The sequence below is a fragment of the Dendroctonus ponderosae genome, unplaced genomic scaffold, assembly GCF_020466585.1.
Source record: "Dendroctonus ponderosae isolate FM_Combo_2020 unplaced genomic scaffold, Dpon_F_20191213v2 Dpon_F_20191213_1, whole genome shotgun sequence".
NCBI lineage: Eukaryota > Metazoa > Arthropoda > Insecta > Coleoptera > Curculionidae > Dendroctonus > Dendroctonus ponderosae.
Window position 1 is genome coordinate 6399194 of NW_026017110.1, and position 25079 is coordinate 6424272.

Consider the following 25079-nt stretch of genomic DNA (forward strand, 5'->3'; position numbering starts at 1 on the left):
GAAGTTACAAAGTGATTTTTAGTTACAGGCTGTCCAAGTTTTAGATTTTTTATGGACTTTCATAGACCAATTTTCTCGAATTTTTGTAAGCCTTTAATCAAATGTTTCCTACACTACTTAAAGTCGTCCTCAGCTTTCCCAAATTGTAAAAAATCTTGTACACCCTGTATGTTTACATTTTGGTGAAACTTTTCTAGGTAATCTGGGCTAGACATTTTTAAAGACTTCCCACAAAAACTATACGTGAGGCAACCTAAAACCTTGACACCCTGTATCTCAAAAACAAACAAAAAATGACAAACGCAACTTAAACTGACATCTCCTGTCGAAGCCAGGGTTTTACATTGGCTCACCCTGTAATGTAACTAATCCTGTAAAAAACTGGGAAAAAACTTGAAAAACCTGAACTGTTTTCAACTAGAAAACAAATGGAAAACCATGCACCAACCACACAGGTATTTGTACTAAAAGTACACAGTACAAATAAGCTGTATATAAAAGATACCTAAAAATAAATTTTCTAAATATGCAGGGTATACGAAACTTGTAAAATTCTTCTGTATATTGTCGTGTAAAAAGTATATATGTTGAATGAACAAATCCAAAGATAAGTATTTGTAAAAAAAGTAAGTGTTTCAATTTTATATAAGCGACTAATCATAATGTAAAGCAATTAAGAAGCAATGTATGATACTTTGGTAGGTTTACCACCTACAGTCTGATTGCAATAATAACACGAAAGGCCACCAATAATTTATTCTGTAAATAGCTGTGTAATGTGTGTTTAATCGGCCCATGTGTACCAGTATTGGGAAAGATAACGAGAATCATACATTATAAAAGTGTTTTTGGCAACAACCATTCATTATTTGCCGTACCCCAACTAGGAATAACGTAGTTAACAAATAGTCGTTTATAGAGTTGAATTCAGAAGTGTACAATAACCGTCCAACTGAAAATGCCCCAATAAATGCCCAAAGATTGAGGGTGTTTATTGGAAAGTGTAAAAAACATTAATCCGCAATGAAATGAATCAATTGAGTCTGCTCAATCCCATCTTCCACCGATACCGGTACCGGATCTGGATTCGGAAGTTTCACATTAAAAACGCACCCTGTATAGTTATATACGCGCATAGAGTGTAAATCGTAAATGTTGGTAAGTTATTGTTGCTGTGATTAATTTTAGTGAAAAAATGTATTATTGAAATAATGCACTAAATGTAGCACATATTTCCGTGTAGACGTGTAAAATTAGTTTGTGGAATAAATTAGTAAACATAGAAGACTTGGTGGTTATTTCTTACTCTTCAATAAAACTTCGAACAGATAAAAACCATCGAAATATATTTCTAGTCTGACACAAAAACGTTGAGAACGTTAAAAGCCTATTCTAACTATACACAGCCTCAAAATACGCAGGTGGCATCTCTTGACTTGGCTCTATTAGGGGTGTATTTTCATCCACACGCGCCCTAGCTCTATCAGCTCTACGAGGGGGAAATGGGGGTCTGCCCATCGACGACCTCGTTTGGACGTAGACTCCAATGCAAAAAATCAGCACCCATAACCCCGTTTGGCAGATATCTAAAGATTTTTTCTCGCATCAACAGATCAGCAGTAGGGCACAGGTCTTACCCATCGTTTGATAGGGTGGCGCAATCACAGCCGATCCAAAGTTGGCCACAGTTATCCTTCGGTAAGTATTGAGCAATATATACGGTAAGTTGCCACCAACATAGTAATTCACCCCAAAAATAACGGCGTACGAGCCTAAAAGGCTCAACGCTATGATATAGAAGAGCGATGTCAAACACACCAGAGGTATCTGGGTGACGAGTAGCAGGCAAACAAAACACGTCCAAAAAGTAGCGTCGTTAGCAAATATGTAAATGTCCCCTAAAACTCTAGATTAATCCCAGAATTTATCGTGCATAACCACCCGTACCTAACTGGGAATAGAATAGAATTGAAGCAACCAGCAGGCCGTTCAACAGGAAGGCCAGCTGCACGGCCACAACAGGAATTCCAAATTTTCGCCATAAAAACAACCACAACAAGGCAAAAGCCAAGCCGCTGATAAAGGAGAAAATATCCTTTCCTAGAATATGGACGAGAGATTGCCTATGTTTTCTGTCCTAGAGCATGCCAAATTCCACCTACCTTGTCCACCGAACTGCGTAAGAATGCTAATCGCGGTTAGCATAAAAACCGCTCCAAAAATATACGCAATAATAAACAGTCCAGTCTTGAAAAATTTGTGACCGCTAAAACAGATAAAAAGCCCACACAGGAGAAGAAAAGCCGTGACTATCTTCCATTGAGTACCCACTGAAAATTACAACCCAAATAAAAAAGTAAGAACCTACACACTATTCAAATCTTCCGCATAAAATCCAAGTTTTTTTCGATTTTAAAAAAAAATTTGAACTATTGGTGATAACCATCTAACCTGGTCCTGAACAGTCAGCATCCCACGCAGCAACATCACATCCATAAGACACCGCAGGAACATAGGCGGCGCTTCTACCTAGACGTGTGGAGACAGCGGCAAAAACCCTTCCAGTGCCCGCGTATCTGCTATACATCTGCTTGAATCTATTGGCTGTTAGGCCTTCGGGAACTAGCGTTCCATATTTCACTATATCATCCACACTGATCATTTTCTGGATGTTTGCGAAATACTGTTCAGTACTGTTGTCGTGCTCTGACAGATATAGATAATACATCCGCGTTACAATGTTGCTTCTATTGCAAAAGTTTCCAAACTGTGAAGGCGGCTGACTGATTACCGTGATAAAATCATCAGATTCACTGATCTTCTGATACGGAGCGATTTCGGTCTCGAATGATAGATTACAGCCTCCAGGCACTGGATCTAGAAGGACATGGCTTTCAGGAATTCACCTCTCAATGTCCTCCAAACTTACCATATTTTGAGTAAGTGCTCACTGCGATAAGCATAGTTATGTTGTCGAGGAGGGCAAGATGATCGCGGAACAGGTAGAAGTGTGCAACATTTTCAGAGTTGCCTTTCCATATTAGTCCGATATTCGTTCCGGATATTTGCGCGTCCGAATCGTCGGATAGTGTGATATTTCCCATATAGGAATGCACTTGGATGAGGAAAAATCCGACGCCAGCATTGATATTTATTACGTCAATTCGTGTATCGATTAAAATGGTCAATGTGCGGAACTCAGTTATTTGGTGTCCTGGTGGCTTATTCTGCAGATCGATTGTGATGGGAGGATCTGGAAGTTCCTTTCATAGTATATTTTTCTTAGTTTTTAAAAAGGGCATTATCTATGTCAGCAACAAGCTATGAGTTTGTAGGAATGAATTTTTTTGTTGCATAAGGATTAGGAAGAATTTTACAGGGAGGCCCAAACAATTTTCCGATGAAAACACCACAATTTCTCGAAATCGGTGACAGCACAATGTTGTTATTCCAGAAAAAGGGCAGCTCTTCATTTATAGACAAAAGTTATTTTTTACAATAAGAAATTTCCTTTTAGTCCAAAAAGTGTCTTTAAAGGTGTTTTTGTGATTTTTCGGGAAAAAAATCGGCAAATTTTTCGAAATTTATTGAGAAAACCTCTTTTTGACACTAAGAAATTACGAAACAGCTCAAGAGTCTTTGGACTTCTTTAGAATCAACTTTTATAAACGTTTGCCATCGCAATTTTTCACTGCAAAACACCACGTCGTTGTCGCGCTTATTAAAATTCGGGTTTTTTTCGACAGATTGTGATTGAATAGTTGGTATCCAATCTCACTTTATAGTAGATTTTTGTGACTTTTTCAGAAGGAAACATCTTTTTTATAATTAAACGCTCTTTGCAACACAAAATTCGTACAAATGAGCCCATTTTTTCATTATGAAAATTTGTCTAACGTTGGTCCAAAACGTTTTCTGAGTTCGGGAATTTTCGCTTTTTCAATTCGGGGAAATATTTTTGAGGCCCAGAATTTATTATTGGGGTTTTGTCCATAATTCGTCGAAACGGTTAAGGAGGCGAGTTGCCAATAAAATTTATCTTATAATTTTTCACAGAAAATACCTGAAGTGTCAGTATTTTAAGTAAAAAATAATGCGATTTTTGCTGAGAAAGAATTGCTTAATAGAAACTTTGTTAAAACTACTTGAATATATAAAGACTTTTTCTTAACTTTCCTTAAATTAAAAAAAAATTATAGGAAAAATCTTCAGAGCGATGAGCGCGGCGAATTTTCCAAATAATTGTTTGGAAACTTTTGCTTTCTGGTCGTTTTTCAAGATAATCTTAATTACTTTCGGTAAAAAACGGAATAAAATTATTTGGTTGTGTGTCAAATTCGAAGCTGTAAAATGGTTTCTAAAGTTCCCTTCAAACCCATGAATGAAGCGAATTTTCTAGCAAAATTAATTTTGTAAATTTGGCTGAAAAGACCCCATTATGGTCAGAAAATAAGAAACTCATCAGAAAATAATGTTTCTTTTGCGTTCTCGATTAAAAACTTTCAGTTTTGTGATCGGTTTGGGAGAAAACCAGTATGGTTTTCGGCGAAAAACGGGAGGAATTTATTTCCGGTTTTATCTCGAATTCGACGCTGAAAAGAGATTTTGTAAAATTTTTACACAGCTATAATTTTTCGGTTAAAAGATCTCCAGATCGTCAGTATTTTTAAGTAAAACTCTACAAAATAGTGCGTTTTTGAGTAGGGAGTGAAGGAAAAAAAAATTCAGTCAAAACTAAAAAACCACATTTTTTTAACAAACTCTACAATCTTCAGAGGAATGAAGGTGACGATATTTCCACATAATCTGTTATAAACTTATTCTGTTCGTTTTTTGAGAGAAAATTATTTGATTTTTGTTCACAATTCGAGGCTGGAAAGGGATTTTAAAACTTTTTACAAAGCGACCAAGGATTCGAAATATATTTCATAATTTTTAACGGAAAATTTGTCAGTATCTTTAAGAAAATTGAGCATTTAGAAGAAAAAATAACTTGACTAAAACTGGAAAATTCTGAAACTTTGAGGACATTTTAAAAATATTATTAATAAATGACCCTTAAAATAAACCTTTAAACAAGTAAAAGAAGTCATCAACATTTTCCCAGCAACGGAACTGAGTTACTGCGCCGGTGCGTTGGGTTGGCGCACCAAGCCATTTGCGTAGCACAGCGCCAACTCCTAAAAATTCCCTGAGTTACCCAGGCCTAGTTTCAGGCCATCAAATGTCTTTAAATGCGATTGGAATTTTGATTTCGCAGGAGATTCGGATAGCGTGCACATGCAGCATGCACTTTATCGATAAAACCGCGGTTGTACACTAAAAAAATACGTTTCAGCTCAAAAACATTGGAAATCCGTTCGAATTAAAGTTTGCCATGCACATTTTTCCTCGAAAATGTTTATGTTTTTTCCGTGACAACCCACCAAAAAACGGAAAAATTTTCGAAAACTAGACCATAATTCGGTGTTGAGCCTGATTTCTGCTCCGTATGCCAATCAGCGAAAACTTCGGGCAAGTGAATTTTTTGAGGAAATTAATAGATTTTTGCATTTAAAAAGTCCTACAACTGATGACCCTTATGCTTAAAAAAAACTAATTAGGACATTAAATTAACTAGATTCTGCAAAAATCCCTTCTACCCATTTAAGCGATTTCCGCAAAGATAAGTGTATGATGCAGGGTTTGGCAACTTATGGATATTCCCCAAACCTACTACCATTAGCGAGCACTTAGGCGTAAAAACGGAGCTGGGAGCTGAATAAACAGGTGTAGCAATTTTAAAAGTAATTTAAATCGGTTATTTTCTAGCTTATCAGACCCCCGCGATCTAAGTTCGGAAAATCCTCACCGTATAGATAAAAATTTTAGTTCCAACTTTCCTTAGTGGTGTTTGCCAAAACTAACGTTTTGTTAGTTTGCTTGTTGGTTGATTTATTTAGTTTTTGTCAGTTTTGGCCAATGGCTGGTTTTGTAGGTAATTTTAGGCAGGGATTTCGCTCGAAAGGGAAAATAGGCAATAGGGCAGCATCGGTATAATGGGAGGTGTTAGGAGTGCAAACTAAGATAGGGTTCTATAAGATGAGCGTATTGTTCACTTCGAACAGAAATCATCCTTAAATCAAGTGAAATACTTACAAGTAACGCCGGAAAAGGCACTTGAGCAGAAGCAGGCCAGAAACCCCAAACGAAAAAGTATGTTTTGCATGGTGCCTAGATACTTTAGGCGACAAAGCCAGATTGAGCAAGCTTGCCTAGATTACACTAAGCGACTTAATTCCTAATCTGGATAATTATACCAAGCAATTACTTATGAAAAGATAAACGATTATATATGGAAACACTCACTGACATTTCAGGTTAGTCTGAGACATGGAGATAAGCAATCGACTCCTGTTCTGGACTAGGTCGATTATGGATCGACATCGCAGCGTTCTTGTTCTTTCTGTGAAACAACAAGGACGGACATAGCCTCCACTCTGGGAATCCAAGTGCAGCGTGTCAATCGATTAGAGCTCACTTCCATAGAGTCGTAAGGACGGGAGATCGCTGATTCAACTAGTGGTCGTGAGAGGCGCAACGTTCGCAATATGGTGGCGGTGTAATCAATGAATTTGTAGTACGTTAATGTTGTGTGTCAAATGTGAACAATGAAAGTTCGGTCGAATACATAGAAAATATAACCGCAATGGGTAAAGACCAAGAACTGTTGGAGGCTGCTCGTAAAGGGAACATAGCGGTTGTGGAAAAAATATTGGGCCAAAGAGCAAAAAGGAGTGGTCCACTTGCAAGGTGGGTTATAATCAGCTGTCAGACAATGCATTTTGTTATTGTTTTCAACACCTTATCGGCAATTATCTTAACTAGTTGAGTGGTTTTAATGCCGGTGATTAATGCGGGTAAATTCCCCGAAAGACAGCCTTTAAACTCGGTCGCTAGTCGCTGACTAGTTCAAGTTAGAATCCACCTAGACTCGCTTAAGTAAGGGGGCAATAGGGGTTAATTACTTGCTACTCACTAGCAAGCTCGTATGGTGAGTGCTTAAGCTTAAAACCCCCTAAACTGGCCGTCAAGATACACCAGTAGTTTGCCCTAACAGGTAGAGGATCATTTGTCAAGTTCAATGTTTCGCGGCGTGGTTTATTCACCCTTAAAACTAGTGTTTTTACATAATTCCTTTTCAAGGACTGCCAAGATTTTATATGTGAAAAATTTTAACGTTGAATGAAAATATGAAATTCGAGTTATCGTTTTGCAAAATTATCCACTTATTCCCTTACCAACTTCCAATGTTTCAATCTCAAATCGGTTGAACTTACACTAAATCTTGAAGATACACCATTAAATAGGGCTTATTTTCCACTTAAAACTAGCTCAAAAGCTTGCAGCAAACACCTACCACCTGTTGACTGAGTGACAGTGACATGAAAGGGGAATTTACAAGATTATCAACGGAAACAAGATCAAAGTGCACACATTTACCCGATTTTTTCTCCAATTTTAGTACTTTGTGCATTCGTTTTCACATTCTTTAGTCAGGAACAAAAATAAATGGCTGTATCGAGTAAACAAATAAAATATTGCCATTTTGGAATATTTTGGGTTTTTGGGTTGGCGACATTGAAAAAACGATGCGTTTTTCGCAAAAAAATAGACCAGAAATTCGTGAATAATTGAGATAAAACGTTTGATGTTGAGGAAATAATCTGTAAATCCTTGACAAATTTCTATGACAACATTCTAGAAAGGTTTCTAGTTTTCACGTTTCAGTTTCAAGATTAATGCGAGTTTTAAGAACGGCTCGTATTTAGAAAACCGGTTAGGCTACGAACCTCTAGTTTTCATTGCGGGAAGAGCATTAAATTGCGTACCTTTTATACCAAACATCGTTTTAGAAATGTTTATAGTTTTCACGCTAAATGCGAAAATTCAAGATTATTGCGAGTCTTCCGAACCGCACCACACGTATTCGTTGGCTAGTATCGTTGAGCTACAAAACATTTAAACAGTTCTAAAACCTAACCGCTTGTCGTAGCAAAATCATGCGAGATATATTTTTATTTGGAATACAACAAGAAATTTGAAACATAATTGTAATAATTAAAAAATGCAGTGGCGTACCATTTTGTTCTGTAACAAATTTGGTAGCGTTTATTTTCTATTACAAAACAAGCGTCTTTCCTACCTATTGATCTCTGGAAAACGTCGTTCAAATATCTCTGTGTTTTGAATTTTTAAAACTCAATTTCAACATACTGTAAATAACGTAACGGGGCATTTTTGGGGCACCTACGGCTAAATTAGGGTTATAATAATAATAAAATAATGCCTCGTCCTCATGAAACACCTTTTATACGCATAATTTTCAGTTTGCCATTGCCTAGTTTTTCCAAGTTTCAGTTTGCCACTTATTTGCAAGTCAAAAGCTGCGATCTAGAATTCAAACTTTTTTATATCTACCGCGAAATTGTCGTTTTTTGCGAAAACGTGTTTGTCTGGCCCACTAATTTACTCCTCAACAGCCAGACATAGGAAGTGCATTCAGTTGAAAGCAGTTTGGCTTATTGCTGTGTGAACATGCATAATGGTCGCATAATTAGCTCTCACATTATTGTGGCTCATGACCTTGTTTGTGACTTTCCAGCTATTTTCATATTTATTAACGACCACTAAAAAAAGCCTGTTGTTTTCATCGATTCTCTCTAGCCCCCAAGCTCCAGGTGCTTTCTGTTGAGAGTCGAACTAGAGCTCAATTAGGCCTAGAGTTCATTGCCATGTTTAGGCTAAGGGCAGCTTGTCCTCGACGGTATATCAACAATTTTGACCTCTAGTTAGGTGCGGTTTTGCCCTCAAAAACCCCGTTTGCGTGATTGAATCATAATCAAAGTAATTTAGAGTGTTTCAAATCGGAATATTTTATTTGTGTCGTAGATTTATTATTTGAGGGCAGAGCGAGTGGATGTCCCAAAGTGGCCACACTCTTCGCCAAGACTAATCCCTTCATAGATTGGCAATACGGCCACCCTCATTCCATAGTTATTGGATTTAGCTGCCCGTTGTGCTTTATTGCTTTCTCAAGGACTGCGAATAAATAGGTTTATAGTTCTTGACATGTTGACAAAACTCCGTTTGGCAACACAGTTTTGTTGCTCGTAATCTTCCATTTTAATAGAACTTTTATTGGGGTAGAGTGGGTTTGAGATTCACATGTTTTTTAACTCACATTCAGTTCAATGGTTTGATATCCCTATTAAACACAGAAAGTCGCAGTTGTAAACGCAGAACGTTCAAGTGACTCCAGAAATAAAAATCGAGTGGGTTTAAATCAGGTTGTTTTGCAGGCCGATACCATTACTCATCTGCTTAAAAGGGTTCTTGAGCTGCTTTTTTCAGTTTCTCAGTATGGAATTTTCTTTTCAAGCTCAATTTCTTCTTTTGTTTTACATAATTTACGATCTTTGAACATTCAGTTGTGTAATCTTCGTTGGTTATTTTCATCGATTTCGTTAATGTAGTACAGACAAAATAATATTTTCTATCAAATGCCCCTACAAACCTTTAATATTACGCTAATTGAATTTCATAAAACGACTCTCGTTGACAGACAGGAAGAGTAAAATTGTTCGCGTGAACTCCGGGTGTGGCAAAACGAGCGAAACAAATTCGATCGATTTTGCCTCCAACGCGAGTAGAGCCCTAAAAGCCAGATCCTAATACCTTTGAAATAGGCCCGGAAAATAAAAGAACTCCCTCAATACGAATGTTGTTCGGGCAATGAGAAATTGAGGCATTTCAAGCAGCCAATTTGGGTGGCTTGTTTAGCTTCGGTTCCTCTTTGGGAGCTGATTTTTAATTTGTTTGCTGCTTATAGGCCGAATTTCCGGTTCATATTCATATACGTTTGAGTAAGATTCGGAAGGAAACAGTTAACAAGCTAATCAACAGTTAACGTGGGTATTAGTATTCATTATAAGCGCTTAACATTGAGTTTTTTTGGGCTGGTTATATGCAGTATTTTACGTTCTTTTTCATTGCTGGTTTAACGGGATTTGGATCGGCGGAAAACAAAACCAACTTTTTCAAATACTTTGGGATGGCATGAAGGTGGCAAAATGAATGAGAGCATATCCGCACAATAAATGCGAGTTTCAAAATGAATTCTTCAACTCAGATGTGCGATCTGTTTAAAAATTCGTAGCTTCGAAAATAAGACTACCCGCAGCTTGAAAGTTTCACATTATAAAGCTGAAAGTTGAAGCCAAAACTACAAAGCTTTTCATTGAAATCGCCGCAAATCCTGATTCTTTCAGCATTTGTAAATGCTAGTTTCAAATTAAATGTTTCTACCCAGATGTAAACACTTTCTTAAATTTTAATAGCTTCCAAAGCAGTACAAACAGCAGCTTGGAAATTATGCTAATCCCTAGGGAACACTTAAAATTTGAACTCCCCAAACTTGCAATCAGATCACAAAAAATTCACATTTTATTCGGTTTGAAAATGCGAGTCTGAAAATGAATGTGGCTGTTCACGTGCGCGCTGTTTAAAAAATGATAACTTCTAAACTACAGTAAGTAGCAACTTGAAAGTTTAACGGCATAAACATAAAATTTTTGAAAAAAAAATGCGAGTCCCAAAATGAACCTTGCAGTTCGCTTTCTTTGTAAATTTGTAACTTCCAGGGTAGGAAAAACAGCAAAAAATTCACGTCGCGACAACTGTTCAAAATAGCCCACTAAGCAATAGGACCTTTTTCAAAGTGTTTTAAGAGCTTTATTTTGGAAAAAAATACTGATTATCTCGGAAATAGTTTAAAATATCCAATCAGATGAAAGGTTAAACTAGCTAAAAAACGGTTGAAAATTTCCAGTCATTTGTTTCGATGTTTTTGATAGGCTGTGTCGAGGACTGTATTTTACTGCTGAGGTTTATCCGAAATTCTTAACCTCTAAGGAGATAGAAGCATAAATGTTCCCCGATGTTAAAATTAAGTTTTAAACACCCTGTAGCTCAAAAACGGTTGAAAATTTCCAGTCAGTTGATCGCCTGTCTCGAGTACTGTGTTTTACTGCTTAGGTTTATCCGAAATACTTAACCTCTAAAGAGATAGAAGCATAAATGTTTCCCAATGATAAAATGAAGTTAAACACCCTGTGGCTCAAAAACTCAATAACGGTTGGAAATTTCCAGTTACTCGTTAAGAAGTTTTTGATAGCCTGTCTCGATTACTGTATTTTACTGCTGATGTTTATCCGAAATTCTTAACCTCTAAGGAGATAGAAGCATAAATGTTCCCCGATGTTAAAATGAAGTTTTAAACACCCTGTAGCTCAAAAACGGTTGAAAATTTCCAGTCGGTCGTTAAGACGTTTTCGACAGCCTGTCTCGAATACTGTATTTTACTGTTGAGGCTTATCCGAAATTCTTAACCTCTAAAGAGATAGAAGCATAAATGTTCCCCAATGTTAGAATGAAGTTAAACACTTTGTGGCTCAAAAACGGTTGAGAATTTTCTGTCAGTCGTTTTCCATAGCCTGTCTCGAGTACTGTATTTTACTACGGAGGTTTATCCGAGATTCCTAACCTGTAAGAGATAGAAGCACAAAACGTAAAAGTTTAAAATCAACTATCTGCAAACCATATGGTTTTTTCCAATTTTCGTCTTAAATGAAATACGGTTTAATACAATTTTAAGACAAAGTCATGTTCTCACCGTGGCGAAATAGTTGATCGGCCATGTATTTGATTTCGCAAAGTTGAATCAAATAATTACGCCAGACAGCTTGTTTAATTAAAACGAGCTTAAAAAGTGTCCATAAATTGCATGAATTTCTTCTAAAGCATGACAAATCCATTAAGTAGAAGCAAATTGTCTGTTTTTTTTTCAGCTTACGACGAGGTCCGGGTGCTAATGTGCAAGACAGTAGCGGATATTCGCCACTTCACCACGCCTCACTGAATGGACATCCGTACGTATCTCTTTACACTGTTGATTGAATTATTGCCAAATAGCGGCAGATTGAATGTTGAGAAATCGAACCGCAATTTTTTTCCAGCGACATTGTACGTCTTTTACTAGAACACGATGCTTCGCCGAACATTGTGGACAGTAAAGGGTCTTCGCCCTTGCATTTGGCCGCCTGGTCTGGAAATCTAGAGATTGTTAAACTTCTTCTATCTGGCCCTGCGATTTGCAACGTTAATTTAACGGTGAGTTAATTGAATAATCGAGAATAATATCGTTGAATATTGACAAATGTGCCAAAAATTTACAATACATTGTGGTCTAAACACTTTTGTTCCAATAAAGATCTGCCTTTATTTAATTCCCGAATTTACGTAGTGCGTGTTTTTAATAAGAAAGCGTCATTCTTTTGCAATTTTATTTTGAGCGGTGTGCATTTTTACAAAGTGAGAAAGTTTTTTGATGCGCAACCGTTTCTTCTATTTACTCACATTTTGAGTCGCGCCCCAATCTGGGAAGTTTTTCACGCAAATCCCCATTTCTTAAACAAAGTTTCATTTTAAACTTGATGAACATCTTCCGGTTTAATGCAGAAATGTTTGACGAAATTGCGTCGATGTATCCGAAAGGGAGAATCGTAACCGAGTTGAGTTGTAATTATCTCTTGGAAATAAAAGGACTGTTATCAACAACAAATCCAAAACTCTCCTCCACTTGCGACTTTAGCCGGAGAAACTGCAACTGACTTCGGCATCAGTTTCCGGTCCAACAAATACGCCGTAGAAAAGATCATAGCAAGTTTGTTTGCATTATAAGTTGGGCAACAAAAACGAAACATGCCGGTTACGTAGAGCAGAAATCCATAGGAAACTCGGGAATATTAAATTCAGTTTAATTCAAAAGATACCGCAGCGAGTGATAACTTTGAAGTTTAAGACGGAAACTCCCGACCGACGACAGTTTCTCGATTCTTTGTGCCTTGTCGACTTAGATATCTGAAATGTTATTAAATTAGGTAAACATTACGTTTGCATGTGCGTTGCAATGTTTCCCGGATTTGTCTAAAATAGTTGATTAATTCCAGTCAAAGGACGATGAGACGGCTCTTCATTGTGCGGCTCAATACGGCCATACAGGGGTCGTGAGTGCGCTGTTAGAGCATGCTTGCGACCCGGGAATAAGAAACTGCAAGGGAGAAACAGCTTTGGAATTGGCCGCTCAGTATGGGAGGTAATTAAGAGGGTTGTTGGATTGATGGCAAATTGAAAAATCCATTTGCTTTTATTGCAGATTGGAAACTGTTGAGCTGCTGGTCCGAACCGATCCCATGCTGATTCAGCGAACCACCCCCGATATCATTTTCCCGCACACTCCTCTACATCTGGCCAGCAGAAATGGACACAAGTAAGTCCTGCTCTGTATTCTAGCAGTAGAGGAAAATCCGAATCCAGATAACTTGCCATCCTAGAGGATGACAAAACGAGTCGCTGATGTGCTTTTACCGTTAAGCATGCATCGATGTGTGAGGGTGCATTGTAGCGAATAAATCCAGAATTGGCGCATTGATGAATTTCACAGGTGTATGCAACAAACAAGCTGTTGCACAGAAACGCCCTACCAGCCCCACTTTGTGCATAGCATCCCCCCTTCGATGCTCCGATGGTGCTCTGATGCGAATGCTTAATGCGATTCAAATGCACATTTCACCGTTTGGGTTACTGGCTCAATCAATTAATGGCCATTTTGCCCTACTAATTGGAGAGCGTTTTACGCCAAACACTATTAGATTTCACGCGTTTATGAACATATTGATTCCACGCGTGTTTATTAGTTCACTTGCCAGTTGCATCACTAGTTCCGTCAAGTATTCTCGATTATTGCGCTCTAGATACAGTTTTTTCCCAATTAGCATCCTTTTTTTGTTCAGGAACGACTTCTCGAGAGCTTTTGGAACCTCCACCAAGTAAAATGAACCATCAATTGAGGAGTAAATTGTTAATTTGTTCACGACTATGAAGATGCTTGATATGCATGTTAGCGAAACGTCAGGACCAAGTATGAAACCTAAAATCTACCGAGTGTTCAAACACTGACTGCGAAAAAAAAAATGTCACAAAAAAGTTTTCATTGAACAGTTTGGTGTATACGGACGAAATGTGTCTTATAGGCCTCCGCTCACCACGCGTTTTTTCGGGTTTGGGCCTTCCATGGGGTTGCGGTTGCACCGGCCGTGGTTTATCAATTTTTGACCTGGTGTTTTCTACGATTTATTTATATTTGCATTTACATAACACACACAGTTTATTATTTCCAGCTATTTTCGGACATTTTCCTCACAACGGCGCCCCTATTATTTCCTTTTTTCTTATAATCTATTGGATGCCAACGTTTTGTTTTATTCACAAACCGCGGAAACGTAAACGAGACGAAAGATTAACATAAAAAAAACTTGTGCAAACAAATGCTAACTACAAAAAACAAATGCAGGCGCAATTTTAGGAAATCGTAAATAAAATAGAAACTGTTCATAAACATTGACGAAGAAATTGAATAACTAAAAAGAAATGTAATTGATTCTTGTGAAGAGATGGCTGGGAATGATTAAAGAAGTGTTAGAGGAGGGACTGTAAGAAAAACAAGTCTATAAAAAATAAGAACACAAGAAGTACAAAAAACGAATGATTCGACAAGCAAAAGGAAAGTAATATGAGGACAGACGAGGAGAAATTGAGAGTTTAGACGAAAGGTATTGTTCAACCTACAAAATAAAACGAAAAACCTTGCAGGAACCTAGAGAAAGAATCAAAGCACAGTCCTGGCGGACAAATGCACTTATCTCGATTTTATTCGAGCAAAACATTTACTTGGTCAGACCTTCTCATTTCAGCTGTTTTGGAAAAATGGGTTGGCGAAAGTTTCTCGAAATTTGTCATTGTTATATTTTTAGAATTATTTTGATCACTTTATTATTTTTTGAATGGATTCGTTTTGCTATGTCTAATATTTTTTAGGTAAAAAACCAATCTGACTATAGGTACGACTTTTCCCCTTTAAGTGTCTGTATTGATTTCTACTACTTTTCCTAGTTTAGGGGAAGTTTAAAAAAAACAAGCCATTTTACTTTGACATGTATCTTCTCCATATGTAACGTCCTCCTAAGAATTTTAAAATCACATTTTGAATTTTTTTACATATCACACAAAATTCGGTGTGAGGGAAGTGTTCCGATCGCAATTGATCTCGACTCGTCGCATTAACGGTTGTCGAAATAATTCCAGAAACAAAGTTCCCAAAAAAATCCGAATATCTCGGAATCAATTGACGACTGGAACAAAAACGTGAAAATCAACGATTTTATAAACGATGGCCGCGAAAAAAATTATCAAAAAACAGTTTGTCTTGAGCATTTTGGTGTATAACCGACGAAATATGGCTTATAGGCCTGCCGCTCACTACGCGTTTTTTCGGGTTTGGGCCTGCTATGTGGCTGTGGTTGCATCGGCCGTGATTTATCAATTATTGGCCTTCTAGTATGTATATCGATCCTTTGTACGATTTATTATCCTTTTTTTATTCTTTGCTGGGTCAGATCTTTTCAAACCCACCGTTTTCGAAACAATAGTTTGCCAAATTTGTAAAAATGTTTTACAATTTGTCAATCACGTTCTTATATTTTTCGAATTCTTTTGATGACTTTGTGATTTAATCAATTGATTTTTTACCTTTTTTCTCTAACAATCGGTACCATACGACTTTTGACCTTAAGAGCCTGTACTGCTTTCTTCTACTTTCCTTAGTTTAGGGGAGAATTTTTTTATTTACCCAACTTTTTTTGGCACGTATATCGTCCAAAGCTAACGTCCTCCAAAGGAAGAATTTTGACCATATTTTTTTAAATTTTTTGGTTGAAAATCAATCGGGTTCCAAATCCTTTGGTTTTGAGTCACATTTCGCATTTCTTTCCCCTAAACAAGGTTTCCTATTGAAAAAAGGATTTTCGATTTTCGGAAGAGAAATTCCGAAGGAAAGAAGAAGGAAAAGAAATTCCGGAAACGTAATTTCCAAAATATGGCGAATTTCGCCAAATTCAAAAATCATTTACGACTTCAGAACATGCCACTGGATAGAATCTTCATTAAGAAACTGCTATTCATTTTTAATCTAAAGTGAAACGAATTAAATTTTTGACGGTTTTTTGGCCAAATTTTGCGGAGTTTTATCGAAAGTATTATTATATTCATAATTTTGCGGATGGAATGGTGGATTTGAATTGCGTGTTTGTCTATGCCACTCGCAATAATTTTTTTTGTTGATCGTTTAGTTTCAGTGATTTTTTAAAATTTCTAGTTCTGTCTTTTGTTATTGTTGCTTTAAGTTTTCACTCGTGTTTTAGTCGCTTCTATTGCTTGTCAACTTTAAGGCAAAATTAGTTCGATTTTTCCTTGATTTAATGGCAATTATGTGCAAGTTGACTTTAAACAGCAATTAGTAATAATCCGGCTAAGCAATTACCGCACGCAAATTTGCCATACGGTAATCTGAAATAGTCCTATATCTAGGTAGTGTCGTAATTATAATGGAGGTCTATAAACAGCAATATATGGCCTATCGCTCTACTAGAAACTGATGGCATCTCGATGCAATCTGCTGACTTTACGCCTGATGGAACGTGCATATTGCATTCGAACTGGCTGACATCCAGCCTAAACTGCAGAAATTTTCCCGAATAGAGAAACTGCCCCCAATCTATGTGTTGGTTTTGTTGTTCCAGAGCGGTTGTTGAGGTTCTTTTACGAGCCGGATTTAACGTGAACATGCGTACGAAATCGGGCACCGCTCTTCATGAGGCGGCTCTATGTGGTAAAGCTGAGGTCGTGCGAACTCTTCTAGAGCATGGCGTCAACACCAATATAAGAGACTCCAATAACTACACAGTTATGGATCTGTTGAGTCAGTTTAACAACGCTCAGGCAGCTCAGGAGATTATCAGCTTATTGAAACGTGCGTTTATGCAGGCGGAATTTTGCAATTTTCGGTGCTCAATTCGGTTTCTTTAGGGCATAAACGTGGGCTTCCATTAGTGGACAGCGATGGGGAGAGTATAAGTCAGCCCTTTCCAACTCTGCCCAATACGGATTCGGACTTGGGCAGTCCATATGAAAATGTGAGGCCTTCTTCGAAGAATGCAAGGTAATGTATTTGTGTGGGTTTTTTACACCGATTTATTTCGTTGTCTATGTGGGAATACTTGTTTGTGGGCTGGTTTTATTTTTTTCGGCATGACTCAGTAGTAGTATATTTAATATTCCTGATATTTTGCTTTCGAACAACTAAAAAAGGATCTCTTAAGGTGCTTGCCGCTCGCTCCTACTACACAAAACGTATAGCAGTCTCCAACTAGGCTCGAACAAATACTTTTTGGGAGAAATCTAGTTGTAATTTTTTAAATCCCCTAAACAGATCGGTCGTAACAGATCCATCGCCTAGCACATCGCCGCAACGATGGGATTACCATCAGAAGTACGCGCGACCACCCGAAGGATTCGACGACAGGAGGGTGTCGGGTGTGTCTGAACACTCAATGTGAGTGTCTGCGATTATTTCGTTGTTTAGTGCTGTGTTTTTATTTATTATTTTTTTTAGTTTTGGCAGTGTTAGGTCGATTAGTAGTAGTAGTAGTAGCCGAACTATCAATACCAACGCTCATCAAGGCGGGGTTTATATGGACATGAACTATTCGGGCATGTAAGGGTTTTTTTCAATTTGAAATTCATTTGTGGCTACTTCCATAAACATCCAGCTGTTGAGTTGATTATTTCATTGCATGTTTTAGGCATAACAGCCCCTTGCTTCAAACCGATCCTTGTAAAAGCATGCGATCCTTTAACGTAGAGACTTTTTCCCCTTTACACGGCATTGCTTTCGATTTCGTTGAAAGCCTGTCGGAAAGACACAGCAGGGTGTTTGATGGCTCTCTTACTACCGATGATAGCAGTAGTTTGGCTACATCTGATTCTTCTAGGTCGGTTTCAATTTTTTTTTTACTTTTACTAGCTTGCAAGAGCTTTGTAGTTGACTTAAAGACAATTTCAGAGACTCCGACAACAGTCTCTACCACCTTCCCTCGGCCCCTAGACAGTTTATGGATACGAGCACTCATTCAGAGGACTTGAACTACTTGTGTTCCTCCAATAGAGAGTCGGACCAAATTTCAATTTCCTCTACAGCCTCTAGTTTGGGTTATGGAAGGCGGCCGGACAGTGGCGGCGTTCCCTTGTATATCCCGATGAATCGGGGCTCGCACAGTCCAGGTTCTGGCAGCAAAGTATCGGTAAGTGTATTGGTTCAGCTCTTAAAGTCTTCCTCTGACTGCTTAGAGCTGATTTAGCCGACTCCTCCGAAGAAGCCTCCTAGACGATCGGTGCCTCTCTCTCCAACGCATTCGCAGCCGATGTCTTCTTCAGTGGATGGAGTGAGCAACGGTGCTTACGAGTATTTATTTCTGGCACACAGTGGAACAAGGAGCCAGAACAACCTCAACGAGTACGAGAAGGGGCATAGAAGAGAACGGCTCGGGCATGGACACAGCATGGATCAGTATGTGGAAATGAACGTCTTCAACATCGCTCTGGATGATGATCCGATTGAGAGGTTGAATTTCCAGACCCAATCCAGATTGCCGTGGTCTTTAGGGTGCGTTTCCTTGATTCCAGGCCGAAGAGCGAGCTGCAAAGGGGCAAGAGCGAGGATCTGGATAACCGGAAGAAGCCGGAACCGGTGGCCATTTCCAGTCTTTACGAAAACATTGTTATCAAACAGCAGAACCCCAGACGGAAGCTGCGCAGACACAATGACGTCTACGAGGAATACACGCTGAAGAAAAGGGGTAGTGATGAAGTGTCGTGTTCGTCTGCGCCAGAGCGCACGTTTGTCTCAAGTGCTTACATAACAATTTCGGAAAACGGCGACAAATCGAAGCAATCGTCCGGCTACAAGTGCAACAAGGCCGACCGCAACTACCCGCTCTCACCCACTCATTACAATCAACCCCCCACTCCGGAACATCCACCCCCCTCGGCTATGCAGGCGGAAAGTATTATCTATGAGAAAATTCGGCCTTTGAGTCAGGTAAGTTCTTGACGCATATTTTTCAAATGGCTTTAGCTGCTCAGTATTAAGATTTCGGCGATGTGTTTCTCAAAACCGTCTTTTATTAAATTGAGGATTTTCGGGTTGTTTCGCCAACACTAAACACATAACACGAAGTTTTATTTTATCGTTCAAAGTAGATCTCGAGTAGATGGTTCCGATGTACGATGGTGGATACATTGAAAAAAAATGGAATGCAATTTTAAAAATGTGTTTGTCTTTGTTTTTTAACCTTTTACATGAAAGTGCAAAGTGAAAATGATGATTATCATCTGATCAATCGGAGCCTAAAATTCATATATGTAGATGGTATTAGCTGTTAGTATTATTAGTTTTCCTATTTCCATATCAAAGGGCGCTTTTTGGTGCATTTAGTGAGAAGTAGATTTGCACATATTTACACGCGCGCATTTACATGTTTACCATAAGAACGTGCAAGGTAGTTTTATTTGATAAGCGTCAAGGTTTTCTTCGCAATTTAAGCCAAATATTAAAGCACTGTGTACAATTTGTAAACGTTCCTCCGATCGATAATGCAGTATATTTCCTGGCAAAAACGTTAGTTTGTTATTGTATGATGAATTGTACAGTATTTTATTGTTTCTGCAGCATATTGTTTGCTTGTTTATTTTGATTGTTTCGTTGGCCTTATTATTATTTTTAGTTCGTATTTATTATTTTATTACTATTGTTTTCGAGTTATTGCAATAAACAGATTTATTATTATTTTTTTGTTTTGTTTATTTATTTTCCTTTTTATATTTCAGCCAGTTTGTGTTGATTTTTTGCTAGCTGGTCTTGAAAACGTTAACAGCAAAAGCTTGGATCGACACCGATTTTTCAAAATGTTTCGATGTTTTTTGATGATTATCTTCAATAAAAATTGAAGTATATTTTCAGCAGGTCGCGTACCCATAAGGTAGATGTTTTCGGAAAAATAAAATTTATCGAAATGTCCTAAACACCTAAAATAACTGGGAAGCTCTTTAGGTTRAACGCAGTAAAAGAACTTGCATCTGTTTTTTTTGCCGAAAATTGCATGTATGGAGGTCGATGTTTTTGAAAAAAATCACATCTTCCAAATGCCCCAAACACCGTCAATTGGCATTAAGGCCTGGATAACAACACTGTGTTGAGTTGCGCTTTTGAGTTGTTGCCACTCTCTGAGTTAATGAGTTATAACTCATCGGTGAATGAGTCATAACTCATTTATTAAGGGGGATTAAAACTGTACGAAACCCTAGACATTCGGAGTATCGTTTTTCCAGCAACGGAACTGAGTTACTGAGTACTAAGTCATTTGAGCAGCACTGCTCCAACAGCTGAGTTATACACTGAGTTACCTTTTCTGTACAACCGATTGCTTAAAATTTCGGTTTTTCTGGTTTTTGTCTAAACCGAGAAAAGCTGGAAATTTTGAAGAAACTTTAAAATTCTTCAGAGCGATGAGGTTTTCAATGAGTTTTCCAAATAGTAGATCATATGCCTTTGCTTTCTCTGATCGTTTTTTTTGGAAAACTAATTTTTTCGAGAAAAAAAAACGGGAACTTTTTATTTAATCCCAAATTCAAAGGTAAAACGGGTATTCGAAAAAGACACCAACTGAAGGAAGAGAAGATCAAACTAAATACCCCCAGTTTTCGATTCAAGGACCCTCAGTTTGCCACAGTTTAGAAATACTGACCTAAAATTGAAGAAACCGGAAATAAAAATAACTAAATTATTCACAGCGATGAAGTTGGCAAATTTTCCAAAAAATTGATTAAGTATAAAGTTTCACTTCTTCTGTTCGGAAAAATATTTTTGGGAAAAAACGCAGAAAAAATTATTAGGGTTTTGTCCAAAATTCGAAGCTACAAAAATTTAAAAAAAATCTTCACAGAGCGGTTAAGGCGGGAAGTGTTCCAATAGAACGTATTTGATAATTTTTCACAGAAAATACCTTAATATTGTCATTGATTGAGTGTTAATAACTTTGCTAAAACTGGAAAGACCTGAAATTTTAAATAAACTTTAAAAGTCTTCAGAGCGAATTTCCCAAATTATTTTTTGTAAACTTTTGCTTTCTGGTCATTTTTTTCAAGATAACCTTAATTACTTTGGGAAAAAAAGTAAATAAAATTATTCGGTTTTTGTGCCAAATTCGAAGCTTAAAAGGGCTTTCTAAAATCTCCTCCAAAGCGGTGCGTGAGGCCAAATTTCTAACAAAATTTATTGTGTCGTTTTTGGCTGAAAAGACGCCATGGTTGTCGGAAAGAAGAATGGAATCAGAAAGTAACACATTTTTTGCGCTTTCGATTTAAAACTTTTAGTTTTGTGATCGGTTTTTCAAAAAACCTTAATAATTTTCCGCAAAATGGGAAAACTTATTTTCGTTCGTGTCACGAATTCGACGCTGAAAAAGATTTTCGTAAAATTCCTTCAGCTATAAATTTATCTTGTAATTTTTATCGTAAAATACCTCCAGATTGTCAGTATTTTTAAGTGAAGCTCTATAAAATAGAGCGTTTTTGGGTATAAAGTAAAGCAAAGAAAATGAATCAAAACTAAAAATCCACGGTTTTTTCTACAGTCTTCAGAGGGATGGGGGGAGATCAATTTTTATAAACTTTCTGGTATATTCTGCATGTCTTTATTCTGTTCGCTTTTTAATAAAAAAATTGTTGATTTTTGTCCAAAAATTGAAGCTGGAAAAGGATTTCAATATTTTTTACGAAACGACAAAGGAGGCGAGTGCTTAATAAAATTTATTTTAAAATTTTTCACGGCAAATATCCTTAGATTGTCAGTACTTTTACGTGAAACATGAGAACACACAAACAGAAAAATGAGTGATTAGAAGAAACAGTCACTTTCCTAAAACTGGAAAATTCTGAAATTTTGAAAAAACTGAAAATATTATTAACAAATGGCCCTTAAAATAAATCGAAGAACAACTTAACAAAAAAGTCAATTTTTGGCCAGCAACGGAACTGAGTTTCTGCGCCGGTGCCTTGGGTTGGCACACAAAGCCAGTTGCGCAGCACTGCGCCAACTCCCAAAAATTAACTGAGTTACCCAGGCCTAATTTGCATAATTGGGAAGCTTCATAGGTAGAAAGCAGTCAAAAAGCTCGCATGTGTAATTTTCATTTTTCTGCTGAAAATTTTCTTCGCGTGAATGATTTGATTGAAACCCTATCTTTGTGTAATTTCTGCACCTATGAGTCCAGGTTCTTTAGGGTCCAGGTTTTTGTTTAAACACCGTTTGAAAAATAAGCTCTAAACCCTTCTTTCAAGAGCAAAAGCACCGCTCTTGTCCAATTAAAAAAAATCTGCATGTCTAGTTTTGGGGGACATTTTTTCCACTTTTTCAACACATTTTTATAAGACAACAAGGCGGTTGTTAACCGCCTTGTACAGCAGAGCTTAATTGAGCAAATAAATATTTGTGTGCGATTCCTGTTTGATGCAGGAATATAAGAGAAGATCCCGTGATATGGAGACCGAAACCGAAGAAGAATATCTACTGATTGGCGATCTGGAATCAAGCGGCAGTTTTTCCAGCAGTGTTTCCTTATCGGATAGAAGCGTGGATAATATTCTGGAAGAATACCATTCGGACACTCCGTACTCTGGTAAACCACCCCATTGTAATCGGGGAAAAGTACCTGGAGCGTAAATTTTTCAGGTTTGTTAAAGAGCGCGGCCAGTGGCGTGCTCGAGAGCCTCAACATGAACGTTCCGGCCGTGCGTCCCAAAACCCTAAAAAAACTTAAACGCGTCTACGACAATTCGACGAGCGACGATCTGAAGAGCGACAATGAAATCTCCTCCAGCTCGGAGAAGGAGTCAGATAACAAGGAGAATAGAGACAACAAAGGCGACCGAATGTCGGCCCTCAGTCCGTTCGATGAACAGGAAGAGTGGGCCAAAATCCAGGAAATTATGGCTTCTTTTGGCACGGGCATCGTCCGGGAATCGGTCTTTGTTGCCGAGCTGGAAAAAGAGTTCCAGAACCGACTAATGACCATTTCTTGTTCGCAAAATAGTTTGACTGATGCGGCCGAAATGACTGTGGAAAAGTGGCTGGAAGGCATTGGTTTAGTCGACTATGCTGACCGGTTTATATCTAACGGCTTTGACGATGTTGGCTTTTTGGTAAGTTTACTGTCTTTCCTAGCCAGCAAAATTCACATCAGTTACCGATTTCTTCGACGTGATTAGCACGGAAGAAGTCTTTCTTCTCTTCTGTAATATTGGAGTTTCCAGAATGGCGTTTTAGAAGAAAATGATCTTGTGGACATTGGCATAGCCAGCAAAGAGGACCGACTGTCCCTACTGGAGGCTGTTAAGCAGCTGCCCCTGAAAACCCACATTCAGACTCCCGGGGGCAGCAGCAGCGAGCAAAGCACCGTAAAGCTGTGGCTAAAGAGAATTCGCTTGGACCAGTACTTCGATACCTTCAACAAGCATCTGTACCACGACATGGACAGGATCAAGCGCATTTGGGACGTTGAGCTGTCCGCTGTGCTGGACATTGAGAAAATCGGACACCGGAAGCGCATCCTGGCGAGTGTGAGTAGCGGCGAAAGCATCGCTTCCGGTCCCAAAATGGAGGAGATCAGTCTGGAAGCTGCTTTGCTGGTAAAACTGCTGCTACTGCTGAAAACAAGCGTGATGGTACAAGGTTGCGATTTTCAGAAGCCTGTAAGTCAATCCAGCTCGGAAATGCCTTCGCCGTCCTCGCAAAGCAACCATTCGTCTTCGAGTGTCAACACCGGAACCATCCGGCATAGACATAAAAAGTCCAGGCCGGCGCCCCAGCCGCCCGGCCAGCAAAAGCCAGAAAAGCGAAACTCCGAGATGTTCGTGGGCGGCAGCAACTCCATTAAGAGTCAATGGCGGCACCAGCCCATGCTCCTCATCACCGGAACGGTGAAATACGCCGCCAATGTACGTATGGGTCGCAGTGGCGAAGCCGAAAAAGCCAAATGGTTTTAATTCTTGCAGTATTGGGGCTCAACTTCCATCAAGGAGTCCAAGGGCACCGAGTCAACGAAGAAGTCCATTCAAAAAGTCGCCAAGTCCAAGGACCACTTTTTGGAGGAGATTGTCCTCAGCATCTCCTATAAGGGAGTGAAGTTCATCAACCCTTCAAATCAGGTAAGAATGCAAAAAATCCTTCTGGATTGGGCCTTGAAAACGGGAAAATTCCTGTTCCAGAGCACCATTTGCGAGCATGAAATCGTCAACATGAACTGCGCGTGTCAGGACGACGAGCAGCAATCGTACTTTGCGTACATCACAAAGGACAACGATCTTCATTACTGCCACGTCTTCCAAGCGCCCACTCCCGTAAGTTGCAAATCTCTATTTAATTTGCTTGCTTCGCTTCCAGTCGTTTCATTTGGTGCTAACATTTGGCAGGATCACTAACATACAAAGACAAAGGAATTAGTACCAATACCGCGACAAAAATATACAAAGCGATCTGCAGACCCCTCTTGGACTACGGACATATACTCATGGCCGACGGAACAGAAAGGACAAAACGATACGTACAAACAACTGAACAAATTGCACTAAGACTAATAACACGAATAAGACTCCCCCAAAACCCCCTGCACAACCCTTCCAACCAACTACTATACGAACGCACAAACATGACMAAAATTTCGGAAAGACTAATACACTTACAGACAAAATGGACAAACAACCCTCACAACTGGACCATACTGAATCCCCTTTGCCTAACAAGACGGGCAAAACATTCCCGTTTTCGTACCCCAACAGATACTTTACTAGAACACCTACAAACGCAACTGAACTAACGACTAAGACCTGTTTGTTTTGTGGGGCAGGAATTTTTTTTTTTTTTTTGTCACTGATTGAATTATACCAGTGTTAGGAATAGGACTTAATTTTAGAATAAGCTAGGCTAAGACATATATGTACTACTCAAGGGCAGAAAGACCGATTGGGTC

At 38.4% G+C, this 25079-nt stretch overlaps 2 protein-coding genes across 3 annotated transcripts in view; one reads left to right on the forward strand and one right to left on the reverse strand.

Moving 5' to 3' along the window:
- Positions 1-1329: 1329 nt before the first annotated feature.
- Positions 1330-7402, reverse strand: LOC109536069 (transmembrane 7 superfamily member 3). Of its 2 annotated transcripts, XM_048664899.1 has the most exons (8): positions 6349-6438; positions 6139-6285; positions 2930-3253; positions 2452-2877; positions 2163-2330; positions 1948-2100; positions 1638-1898; positions 1330-1586 (listed from the first exon to the last, which is right to left on the reverse strand). In XM_048664899.1, exons 2-8 carry the CDS (start codon positions 6206-6208, stop codon positions 1393-1395), a joined length of 1596 nt encoding a protein of 531 aa, XP_048520856.1. In that variant the 5' UTR covers positions 6209-6285; positions 6349-6438; the 3' UTR covers positions 1330-1392. The 2 variants fall into 2 exon arrangements, with proteins under 2 accessions (XP_048520856.1, XP_048520864.1); XM_048664907.1 differs by lacking the exons at positions 6139-6285; positions 6349-6438 and adding an exon at positions 7320-7402.
- The window catches only part of LOC109539006 (ankyrin repeat and SAM domain-containing protein 1A), a gene marked incomplete in the record, with an annotated part of 18852 nt that continues 315 nt past the window's right edge, over positions 6543-25079 (forward strand). The window contains 19 exon segments of the mRNA XM_048664958.1: positions 6543-6792; positions 11889-11969; positions 12057-12210; positions 13050-13195; positions 13256-13369; positions 16737-16966; positions 17023-17155; positions 17426-17548; positions 17609-17710; positions 17799-17987; positions 18059-18296; positions 18354-18616; positions 18679-19093; positions 22568-22730; positions 22784-23253; positions 23365-23739; positions 23797-24048; positions 24106-24258; positions 24319-24450. Coding sequence (XP_048520915.1) covers positions 6689-6792; positions 11889-11969; positions 12057-12210; positions 13050-13195; positions 13256-13369; positions 16737-16966; positions 17023-17155; positions 17426-17548; positions 17609-17710; positions 17799-17987; positions 18059-18296; positions 18354-18616; positions 18679-19093; positions 22568-22730; positions 22784-23253; positions 23365-23739; positions 23797-24048; positions 24106-24258; positions 24319-24450 — 3837 coding nt within the window.